This window comes from Thalassophryne amazonica, chromosome 3 (assembly GCF_902500255.1).
Source record: "Thalassophryne amazonica chromosome 3, fThaAma1.1, whole genome shotgun sequence".
Classification (NCBI taxonomy): domain Eukaryota; kingdom Metazoa; phylum Chordata; class Actinopteri; order Batrachoidiformes; family Batrachoididae; genus Thalassophryne; species Thalassophryne amazonica.
In genome coordinates this window covers 75,874,671-75,887,406 of record NC_047105.1, presented here as the reverse complement: position 1 = coordinate 75,887,406, position 12,736 = coordinate 75,874,671, and the positions used below count along the sequence as shown (strand labels likewise).

Genomic DNA, 12,736 nt, shown 5'->3' with positions numbered 1-12,736 from the left:
TGTGCTGCAGCTCACCAATCACGCCTCCTGCAGACGCCTGCGCTCCCTGCTCTCCCATTGGTCGTTCAACAGCTGGGTGACGCCCCTCGGAGTCCATGACGCTGGCCGAGATATCCTGTTGGGAAAGTGTAGTGACACGGACCCACAACAGTGGGCGTAAATGAACGGACAATAGAGGAAGTTAAATGTGAACACTTTACTGTTGTGAATGTCACAACCACACACAGCAGATTATAGAATAAATACAAGTCAATGAATGAAGGTGTCGTGTGGGCAGGCTCGACGATAGGAGACGTCCGTCTGGAGATGAACCGGAACCACACGATTTCCACCGCCACCGAACCCGAAGGATACTGGAGCCGCCAAGTCCCAAAGTCCCCAGGTGGCCACCGTCTCAGCGTGTCGGATCTGGTACTGCTGGCGGAGAACAAAGACAGTCAAGTGTGGGTGTGTATACACCCCGTAACAATAACGGTGGGAATTCCACCTCCACCTCTACACACACTCGTGCAGCGTCTGAGTACCACTTATCTGGTGGGAAGAAGGACGAAACAGTCGCAACCCACGCCGGTCCTCTGGGTAGACGGCTGCAACACAATAGCTCTTAGAATCAATCAATATAGTACGCAGGCAGAGAAAGTTACCTCTCAAAGAAGTACGATATCTCGGCGACATGGTGGAGGTGTCATCCTGCTTTTATCCAGGGTGAAGTGCAGATGATCGGTGACAGCTGTCATAGTTGATGAGTGACAGCTGTCACCTCGGCTGTTCCTGTAAGGCGGCAGCGCCCCCTCGTGCCTGAAGCCCGCACTTCAGGCAGGGCGCCCTCTGGTGGTGGGCCAGCAGTACCTCCTCTTCTGGCGGCCCACACAACAGAGGAGCAAGGTTGAAGAGTTAACCACATGTTCTTGAACGGATGTATAGCCCTTTGCGTAAATTGATGTTCATGGTGTCCAAGACAGCCATAAGAAAGAACAAGAGTATGCACCCCTGCTTTACGTCATGATTGACTTCCTACACATTCCATTCAGGTGATTTGTTGTGACCATGTCTGCAAGTCCTCCACGTCCTCCACCCAGAGTATGTGCAAACACCTGCAAAACAGTCTTTTTTTTAAGTCTTAACCAGACTGTCTGTGACACCAAGCACACTGGGCCTCATGTATCAAAGTTGCGCACTTGTGGCGTAAATTTACGGTGTAAATTTGAAGTACACCAAAGTTGCCGTGACATGTATCAAGCAGTGCGCACCTGCCCATTTCCAGCGTACGCCTGACGTGACCTTGATAAATGCGGCGGGTGAAAACAATCGTAATTATAATAAACATGCTCATAAATATTCAGACTCCGCTTCAGACACACCCTCATTTTACGACATGGAAGCCAGGAAGACGGCAAAGAAAAAGAACTCCACCAATCACGACGCGTGCCAATAGAGCGTCAAAAGCGGCCGTTGTAGTATAATCAAAAAAGTGTTACAGTGGTCCCTCGTTTATCGCGGGAGTTACGTTCTAAAAATAGCCCGTAATACGCGAAACTGCGACGTAGTCAGCGTTATTTTTTACAATTATTATAGACGTTTCAAAGCTGTAAAACCACTTTATACACTTTCTCAATCAGGCATGAACATTTTCTCACTTTTCTCTCGTGTGTAAACACTCTCAAAGTTCAAACCTTATTAGAAAAATAAGACCAACCTGTTTTCAGGCCCAAACATTTGTTTGAGAAATAAAAATAGAACGTTTTCCTATAAATAATTATGATGGCTTTTAGAACTAATGAATTTAATTTTAACGATCAACGTACGAGGTTGGACACATAAGAAATTATTAATAGTGACTGACCAGTATTTCACAGATCGCGCCTCTGCGTCCTGACGCTGCGCCTTTTTCCACTCACACCTGGCTGCAGGTGTCTGTTTCCGAGTGACAAACACAGTTATGAGTAGTTGTTGGTGCTCTTTTTTCTTCTGGGCGAGAAGATTCTTATAAACAGACACGCAGAACACAGAACACTGTAAAAAAACGGCATGCAAAATTGGACTAAAACCTCCGTGAAACGACGAGGCCGCGAAAGGTGAACCGCGTTATAGCGAGGGACCACTGTATTCTCTTTTCACATGTCAATAATTCTTGACATGTGGATATTTGCTTGCTCAATTAATAAGACACGCCTAATTTTTCAGATTTCCTTATTCTTAAGATGTATTTCTTTCTTTATTTTATTGTGACAAACGAATGGAGACGACACAACCTGATTGCAGCACGGGCGAAGGGAATGACAATACTACAGTTGTAATTATCAATTTCATTGTCTAAAACGTTCACACCACATAAAGTTAAGCTCAGCGCTGCTCTGGCTCCAAGCTCTGGAGAAAAAGGCGAGCAGCACTTTCTTTGTGGTCAGCGCTGTGGCCACGGATCGTGCTCGATAGACCAGCAATCCCGCAAAAGCGGGATTTGTATTGATTATTATGTAGTATAATCAGGAAAGTGTTATTTATGTAACATATGCATTGATTTGTATAATGGCACTGTTTATCATGTTGATCAGTTTCATTTTTATGTGGATTCCAGCGCTGGTTCATTTTGGTGTATAATTTACGCCACCTCTCGACCTGGTGTATATTTTCAGCGCAGCGTACGCCAACGACCACATTGATAAATGCCAAGTAGCGCAGCTGTTTTGGCGTACACCCCATATACGCTCAAATCATGTATCGCCGTACGCACGTTGATACATGAGGCCCACTGTGAGCATTCAACTGAATCCTTGGGAATTTTTCAATTCTGTGGTCACAATTTGGGTGCTTATATAGGTCCTACAGTTTTGCAGGAATCTCCAGTATCTTCTCACGAGAACATTACCATTCTTCATAGTTATTTTTGCAAAGTCAAGGAACAATGAACCATTTTCACTGTGGTTTCCAGATCTGTGGGTACCAATACAATTCATTGTGACCAGACCTTTTGATGTCTCTAGTTGTACTGAAGTCACTCGTGACTGGAGGAGGGTCGCATCTTGGGCAGTCATCAACCAAAGAGTAAAGCTGAGATTAAATAGGGTCCCTCGCTGAGATATGAGTCACCTCAGTCAGAGTGTACGCTGAGACAACTGACAAGACACCTACAGTGTCGGCGTCTGAGCCTCATAATACCTCATTGATGGGGTGATACCTGAGACCATAGGAAGAAGCTGCTCTGCCACTGGAGTGACCAGTCCAAAGGTAGGTGGATTCACCCACTGAGATCTGGTCACTCTCATGTTTGTGGATCTCAGAGTGTCGCCACTGTAATGTGGAGGTTCCTACTCCCATTCTTTTATCTTGCATGTCACATGTCATCATGCAAGGATGTTCATCCTTCATGAGAGAAAGTATGTTCTCAGTTCCCACCCACATGAGCCACCTCAAATTTAGATTTATAAAGATTTATTAACTTTGCAAGACAGGACATCTTTCAAATTAATGCATTTTTAGCCATCATACTGAGAGTATTGGAACACATTACTTCTTGGGGAGGGGAGGGGCCGGGGCAGTCAAGTGTAGTGTGCCTTAATTGAGAGAGTGCTGTCAACTCAGAACATGGCACCATTTTGGTTCCAACTGCGCTGAACTATTGAATGAACCTTTAATGTTTTCAACATTTTTTTAAAATCATTTAACCACATACGGCAATACATCCAGGTACAGGTGCTATCAAAGATAAATATAAAAATAGTTAAGGTATCAAATTTACATAAATTGACCATTTATGATGATTTATTTCATTAATTTAAAGCTTGATTTATGCAGCTGCTGCTCTGTAACTCCGTGTCATGCACTGACGTGTGTGACAGTTTTAAAGTTCTCCGTCTCTGGATTATGATTTATTATGGACTAATGTGACCCTCAACAAGCTTTTCTTTCTACAATCATCACCTCCAAATCAAAGGTAAGCTGTACAATTTACTCTTAAAAACTTTGTGCTGTAAATGTGCAGACTTTTCTGATCCATTTATCAGCATGCGCACTGTAAAAACTATTATAAAAGCAGAAAAGTGTCAAATCACAGCCTTTTGCTGTGTCTGATTTAATAGGTGCACGCCCAGGCTGTGGGTCCGAGTCTAAGCAGAGTGTAAAAAATAAACGGTTGGGCTTTTAATCACGGAAATGATTCCGGCCCCACATACGAGGGGTTTAATGGAAATGCATTGCGATCGGACGAGAAATTTTATCCGATGTGAGCGAAAATCTGTTATACAAAATCCGTTATATACAGTGTTTATTACATGGAAAACAATACAAAAACTTTGGGACTTTTTTGTCCGGTTACTGCGAATATCTGGTTTATACGATGATGGTTTAGGTGAGTTTTACTGTACATGGGACTGAACGATAAATTTACCTTGCAAAGCTTTCACGATGAAGTCGCTTCCATCCCACACAACAGACTTTATTTTCCCAAATTTTTCTTCTCTTCGGATCTAAAGAATCTGTACATCTTGTAGCCCTTGTTGTGTCTATTTGTGCATCCAAATGCACAGCAACCCGGCATTTCCAGCAAATAAATAAATAAAATAGCTGGATTTACATGCAGACACATTAACAGCCAACGCTATTTTGGAACCGAGGTGGCACCACAAGTCATGTGACCGATTTTTTTCGACTCATCATGTCGCCACTCTCTCTATTAAGGCACACTCATCATGGGTAAGTGGACTGAGATATATATGACGTCTGTGAGAAAAGTAACGGACCTTTTTATTTTTTTCAAACACTATATGGATTTGAATCACGTGCGATTACATCAGACAAGCTTGAACCCTCGTGGGCATGCAAGAGTTTTTTTCATGCCTGTCAGTTACGTCATTCGCCTGTGGGCAGGCTTTGAGTGAGGAGTGGTCCACCCCTCCCCTCGGAATCTCTTTGTCTGAGAACTTCCTGAGAGACTGACGCTTTGCTTGATCAAAATTTTTTCAAAAACTGTGAGGCACATCGAAGTGGACACCATTCGAGAAATTCAGCTGGTTTTCTGTGAAAATTTTAATGGCTGATGAGAGATTATGGACTGTTGCCATCGCTTTAAGGACTTCCCACAGAGCGGGACATCGCGACGCGCCCTGAGCCGCTGCTGTCTGCCTGTTTCGAGCTGAAAGCTTCCAAATTTAAGCCTCTGTTGACCCAGGACGTCGTGACAGAACAGAGAACTTTCAGAAGAGGTCGGGATCGGCAGTTTATCCGGACATTCCACTGTTAAAGGAGATTTTATTAATGAAAGAAAGTGCACACGGGTCCGCGCGTCAGGACGCAGCCGGCGCCGCCACAGGAAAAACACCTACGTTGGAAGCCTTAAGGACAAGTTGCAACATGTCCAGCTGTTAAACAATTTCTCAGATACTCACTCAACTGAAAGCTATCAAAAGCCGCCTGGTTTTTACAAATGGTTATCAACACGGAGGTGTTTTTCCTGTGCCGCCGCACCGCGCCGGCTGCGTCCTGACGCGCGGACCCGTCTGCACGTCTTTCATTAATAAAATCTCCTTTAACAGTGGAATGTCCGGATAAACTGCTGATCCCGACCTCTTCTGAAAGTTCTCTGTTCTGTCATGAAGTCCTGGGTCAACAGAGGCTTAAATTTGGAAGTTTTCAGCTCAAAACAGGCAGACGAGGGCAGCTCAGGGTGCATCGCGACGTCCCGCTCCGTGGGCAGTCCTTAAAGCGACAGCAACAGTCCATAATCTCTCATCAGCCGTTAAAATTTTCACAGAAAACCAGCTGAATTTCTCGAATGGTGTCCACTTCGATGTGCCTCACAGTTTTTGAAAAAATTTTGATCAAGCAAAGCGCCAGTCTCTCAGGAAGTTCTCAGACAAAGAGATTCCGATGGGAGGGGTGGACCACTCCTCACTCAAAGCCAGCCCACAGGCGAATGACGTAACCGACAGGCGTGAAAAAACTCACACATGCGCACGAGGGTTCAAGGTTGTCTGATGTAATCGCACGTGATTCAAATCCATATAGTTTTTGAAAAAAATAAAAAAGGTACGTTAGTTTTATCACAGACCTCGTAATGTGCATTTTGAGGACATTGACTTATAAGGACACACTTCATGGACATGCTTTCAACAGACACACTACCTCTTTCTGGGTTGGATCAACACCTTCAGGCAGCTCGCCGGTGAGCTTGTTCACCAAACGCTCTGGTGGGAAATGCTGAAAGCTCTCACTCTCCACACAGTTTGAAACCTTTGAAAGTAAAGACATGGTTGTAAGTGACTGGAAATTATCTGCAGAAACCTTTGCCAGACACTCCGGTTAGAGCATTGTAATGAGTGTCACAAGGAAACTCCATTTTACAGGGCAGCTGAGCGTGCACTCACACTCGGTGAGCCAGATGGTGCCGGAGCACGTTTGCCTCCCAAAGTGCAGTTTGACTCATGTGAGTGTTCCGTACCATGCCCAGGTGTGGAAGGCTGACCTGGTGCTGACATGTAGAGGTGGTCCTGAGCACAGTTCAGTTGGATTTGGGTCCAACTGTTCACACTGTCAAATGCCTTTGAAAAGTCTATGGATACTATAAATGCCGCACGCATGTAGCATGACGATGCCTCATTGACTTAACCGTTTCAGTAAACAGTTACAACTGATGAACATAAATCATTGTCAGTGGGAAAAGATGCATAATTCTTCCTCCTAATCTGTTGCCTCTGTAAAAACAATCTTGTCTCATGTGCAGCACAAATGACTGGCAAATCCCTTATTGTATAATTTGTCATTTGAGTCTGTCAAGGCTGAAAAACGACTACAAATAAGCCACAAAGTTGGTAATATTTCAGACCACTGTTGTGGTGTCCTCACTAACAGATTTTAACAAATTTTTTGAAAGGAAAAATAGAAGTGAAAATGAGTGCTGTATTTAAATATTTGTTGAATACTGTAGGCAGAGCCGGTCCACCCTGCCTTCACTGCGCATGCTTCATTTCGGAGAATTGGCAGTTCAGTGATTATCGCCTCGTTTGTGCTGCAAACTGCACTCTAGTCATCATCTATCTCCGCGAGAGATATCTGAAGCTTTTGTACAACAATCATTTCCAGATAAATTCAGCATTATTTCATAATAAAAGACGGGGGAGCGATCAGAGCGCCACAGCAACATGCCTGAGTCTGACTCTCTGCACTCAAAGCAGTCAAAGGGAATAATGTGATTATTAACCATCAGATGACAAAGTAAACCCTCTTAAATCATTCCAAAGTCAGTTTTAAGCAGAAACAAAGCGATGGTGAATTGCTACTGACGCTCCACAATGACGCATGCGCAGTGAAGGCAAGGTGGACTGATTGTTAGGGGGGACCATTCGTTCGGCGACACCGGCTCTTGACATAGACTATATATATATATGCGGTCACATAGAGCACCACCTGCTGGAGGTGCACAACCATAAGCCCTCAAAAAAAAAAAAGTTAAATTAAAAAATACAACCCTCGACTTAACAAGTAAAAATGTGATTGGACAGCACAAATTCTTTATAACCTTGCCCAAATCAGACAAGTCCAGTTTTTATAGGTGTTCCAGGCACGTCCATCTGGGAGGAGACCCTGGGGAAGACCTAGGACTAGGTGGAGAGATTATATCTCCACACTGGCCTGGGAACGCCTCAGGATCCCCCAGTCAGAGGTGGTCAATGTGGCCCAGAAAAAGGAAGTCTGGGGTCTCCTGCTAGAGCTGTTGCCCCCCGCAACTGAATCCCGGAAAGAGCGGTTGAAGATGATGGTTTTTTTTTTGATGTTGCAAATTTCAGAGCTTTCCCTACAGCATGCAAGCACATTGACCGTAGCCTGTGAAATAAAGCCTCATTTGTGTGACGCTTTTATGCAAAAGCTGCATTGATAAATTGATAAAGAGACAAAAGCTCTGATAAAATCAGATAAGAATCTGTACGATAAGTGTGTGACTCCAGGGGGTCGACACACAGCACCCTGTGTTTTTAAAAAAAAAATACATAAACACACTACTTCACTTTAAATAGGCAACTTGTCCATTTGACCCTCAACAAGCTTTCTCGCTGTTTGAGAGCACATGGTCAATAAGAACAGACCAGCAAACTTTCTTTCTCTGCAACTGCATGCACACTCTGCAGGACTCTGGTGCAGGGGTGGATCCACGGGGGGAGGGGTGGGGCACCCCCACCCCCCAAACCCCTTAAAGGTCCACTTTTATAGCAATTTTAAATACATTTTTTGCACATAATAATAATAATAATAATAATAATAATAATAACAACAATAATAAGATTCTAATATTTTGAAAAAATAAGATATTATTTGTTAATATATTATTATTATTATTATTATTATTATTATTATTATCATCATCATTGACTTACTATTTGTAATATAAGAATAAAGTAATTTTGTCTAAAACCCAGGAGCTTCAAACACTAAATACCATACGTATTATTTTAAAAATGACTGTAAAAATTAAAGATACATATGGAAGGGAAATCATACTCAAATAGAGAGATTTCACATGTCACTATTCATAGTGGAGCTGCACGGCACCTTGTTGTTATAAGGCAGACAGGTAGACAATTAAGGTAGACCAGATTTGGATAAGATTTTAATGTTACATTATAGTATTATATTGTCTTGTTTGCACATTCTGCTTCTACAAGGCCCATTGTTACCAAATGCAAGTACAAAGTATTCACTGACCATAGCGCCATTTCCATTTATGCTGTTGAGAAAAGAAAAGGAAACTGGGACTGACTTTGAGTTAAACCCACACTGCAACTTTTGTATTCCGTTTTTATATTATATTGCACTGTTTTGTATTGTTTGAACATAGCGCCTTTTCATTATTCACATTATGGGAGCTGTCAGGACTTTCTAAATATTTGCACAAAATGTGAACAGGAATTCTGGTTTTATTTATGTTATTTCATTTAACTCAGCCACATGGGGTGTGCAGCCAGTACACTCTGAGTGCCGGTCCCAAGCCCATATAAATGAGGAAGGATGCGTCAGGAGGGACATCCAGTGTAAATCAAGCCAACCCAACCATGCAGAGTAAGAATCGAATTTCCATACTGGATCGGTCAAGGCCCAGGTTAACAATGTCCGCCACTGGTGCTGTTGCCCAGCAGGGTGCTGGTGGAAATTGGGCTATGTGTCCACAGACAGCGGGAGAAGAGGAAAACTAGAAGAGTGGAAATGAGAGTAGGAACTTTGAATGTTGGTAGTATGACTGGTAATGGAAGAGAGCTGACTGATATGATGGAGAGGAGAAAGATAGACATATTGTGTGTGCAAGAGACCAAGTGGAAGGGAAGAAGAGCAAGACCATAGGCGGTGGGTTCAAGTTGTATCATGTGAGGATAGGAAGCGAAATGGGGTAATTTTAAAGGAAGAGTATGTTAAGAGTGTGTTGAAGTTAAACGAGTGTCTGACAGGGTGATGAGTGTTAAGTTGGAAATTGAAGCGGTGAGGAGGAATATCATCAGTGCATATGCCCCACAGGTAGGTTGTGAGATGAAGGAGAAAGAAGATTTCTGGAGTGAGTTAGATGAGGTGGTGGAGAGTGTGCCCAAGCATGAAAGAGTGGTGATAGGAGCAGACTTCAATGGCCATGTTGTTGAAGGGAACAGAGGTGATGAGGAAGTAATGGGTAGATATGGTATCAAGAACAGGAATGTGGAAGGGCAGATGGTAGTTGACTTTGCAAAAATGATGGAAGTAGCTGTGGTGAATACCTACTTTAGGAAAAGGGAGGAGCACAGGGTAACATAAGAGTGGAGGAAGGTGCACACAGGTGGACTACATTCTTTGTAGAAGATACAAGCTAAAAGAAATCAGAGACTGTAAGGTGGTGGCAGGGGAGAGTGTCGTTAGACAGCATAGGATGGTGGTTCGTAGGATGACTTTAGAAGTAAAGAAAAAGAAGAGGGTGAATGTTCAACAAAGGATCAGATGGTGGAAGCTGAAGGAGGAAGACTGTTGTGTGAAATTTAGTGAGCAAGTGAGAGAGGCACTGGATGGAGGGGAAGCAATTTTGGACAGCTGGAAAAGTACTGCAGATGCGGTGAGGGAGACAGCTAGGAAGGTACTGGGTATGACATCTGGACAGTGGAAGGAAGACAAGGAGACTTGGTGGTGGAACGAAGAGGTCCAGGAAAGCATAAGGAAAAAAGATAAGGAAAGAAAGAGGTTGGCGAAAAAGTTTTGGGATAGTCAGAGAGATGACGAAAGTAGACAGCAGTACAAGGAGATACAGCGTAAAGCAAAAAGATAAGTGGCAAAAGCTAAGGAAAAGGCATATTGCGAGCTGTACAATAAGTTGAATAGTAAGGAAGAAGAAAAGGACTTGTACCGATTGGCCAGACAAAGGGACAGAGCTGGAAAGGATGTGCAGCACGTTAGGGTGTCATGCCCGGCCCTGATCCAGGTGTCAATCCTTATTTTGCCTCTTTATTTAGTTCATCCCCTTCTGCCCTAGTTTTGTTTTATTGTTATTTTCATGAATTGTTTATTCTATGTTCTATTTTGCTTTGTCACTTTGTTTCTTTGCTACTTTTATACTCTAGCCATTGTCCAGTTCTGTTCTTGTTTTGTTTAGCCAGCTTGTGTTTTCTTTGTTTACCACTTGTTTATTTTGTTCTTCTTGTTGGTTATCTGTTGTGCTTTAGTATTGATTTCCTGATCAGTTCTCATGTAGTTTCTTTTTGCTCTCATGTAGTTTCTTTTGTGCTCATGCTCATGTTTGATTTCACTTCCTGTTTTTGTAGTTTTACGTTCCGTTGTTCCTCACACCCAGCTTATTATGTTCACATCACTGCACCTGCCCCATGTCTTTGTCTCCCACCTTGTTTATATCTGCTTTGTGTTTTCGTTCACTCCAACTCTTGCACCAGCTCACGTTTCTTTGTGTATTACATCACTTCAGTTTGTACACTCCCCTCCTCACAATCTTGACTGTGTGTAATCTTTGTTCACTAGCCACGCCCCCTTCTAGATTGTTCCTCACGTGCACCTCATTGACACCACCTGTCCCTCATTTCACACTAATTAGTCCACTTGTATTTAAACCCCACAGTCCTTCACTTCCCCGCCAGGTTGTTGTCTCGTACACTTTCCAGCGCCCTTCATAGTCCTGATTTCTGTCTTTCCGTGTTACGAATCCTGCTCTGTTGTCTTCAACCATGCCTCTTGCCTCATCCCGGATGTCGGTGTTTGCTTGTGTCTCTGAACCCTGCTCGTTTATGACTGCGTCTCAGCCTGACCCTGGTTGTACCTCTGCCACGCTGACGGATTACATGTGTACCAAACCTGTTGCTGGAATAAAGACCATGATTTCCTCCACACCTAAGCCTAGTCTGGGAGTCTGTATTGCATGTCCAGCCGCCCCGGTGACAGGCTGTCACGCGTCCTGACATAGGGTGGTAAAAGATGCAGATGGTAATGTGCTGACAAGTGATGAGGGTGTGTTGAGAAGGTGGAGGGAATATTTTGAGGAGTTGATGAATTAAGTAAATGAGAGAGAGAGAAAAGACTGGATGATGTGGTGAGAGTAAGTCAGGAAGTACAAGAGATTAGTAAGGAAGAAGTGAGGGCAGCTATGAAGAGGATGAAGAGTGGAAAGGCAGTTGGTCCAGATGACATTCCAGTAGAGGCATGGAAATGTCTAGGAAAGATGGCAGTGGAGTTTCTAACCAAATTGTTTAATAAAATCTTGGAAAGTGAGAGCATGCCCGAGGAATGGAGACGAAGTGTGCTGGTTCCTATTTTTAAGAAATAGTAACTACAGAGGCATAAAGTTGATCAGCCACAGCATGAAGTTGTGGGAAAGAGTAGTAGAAGCTAAGCTTAGAAAACAGGTAAATATCTGTGAGCAGCAATATGGTTTCATGCAGAGAAAGAGCACTGCAGATGCAATGTTTGCTCTGAGAATACTGTTGGAGAAGTATAGAGAAGACAGAAAGAGTTACACTGTGTGTTTGTGGACTTAGAAGAAGCTTACGACAGGGTATATGGTATTGTATGAGGAAGTCTGGAGTGGCAGAGAAATATGTGAGGGTAGTACAGGACATGTACAACAATAGTGTGACAGCGGTGAGATGCACAGTGGGAATGACAGACTCATTCAAGGTGGAGGTGGGATTACACCAAGGATCAGCTCTGAGTCCTTTCTTGTGCAATGGTGATGGACAGGTTGACGGATGAAATCAGACAGGAGTCCCCATGGACTATGATGTTTGCAGATGACATTGTGATCTGTAGCGAGAGTAGAGAGCAGGTTTAATCTAGCCTGGAGAGGTGGAGATATGCTCTGGAGAGAAGGGGAATGAAAGTCAGTAGGAGCAAGATTGAGTATATGTGTGTGAATGAGAAGGAGCCCAGTGGAACAGTGCAGTTACAAGGAGTAGAAGTGGTCAAAGTAAATGAGTTTAAATACTTGGGGTCAACTGTCCAAAGCAATGGAGAGTGTGGTAGAGAGGTGAAGAAGAGGGTGCGGGCAGGGTGGAGTGGGTGGAGAAAGGTGGCAGGAGTGATTTGTGATAGAAGAATATCTGCAAGAGTGAAGGGGAAAGTTTACAAGACAGTATTGAGACCAGCTATGTTGTACGGCTTAGAGAGGGTGGCAATGAGATTGAGCTGGTTTGGACATGTGCAGAGGAGGGAACCAGGGTATATAAGGAGAAGGATGCTGAGGATGGAGCCACCAGGCGGGAGGAGAGAAGAGGGAGGCCAAAGAGGAGGTGCT

General features: G+C 43.6%; 1 protein-coding gene across 1 annotated transcript in view; it reads right to left on the bottom strand.

Moving 5' to 3' along the window:
* The window catches only part of avil (advillin), a 41,045-nt gene that overhangs the window by 8,073 nt on the left and 20,236 nt on the right, over positions 1-12,736 (bottom strand). The window contains exon 20 of the mRNA XM_034166840.1: positions 6,118-6,225. Coding sequence (XP_034022731.1) covers positions 6,118-6,225 — 108 coding nt within the window. The remainder of the gene's footprint in view (positions 1-6,117; positions 6,226-12,736) is intronic.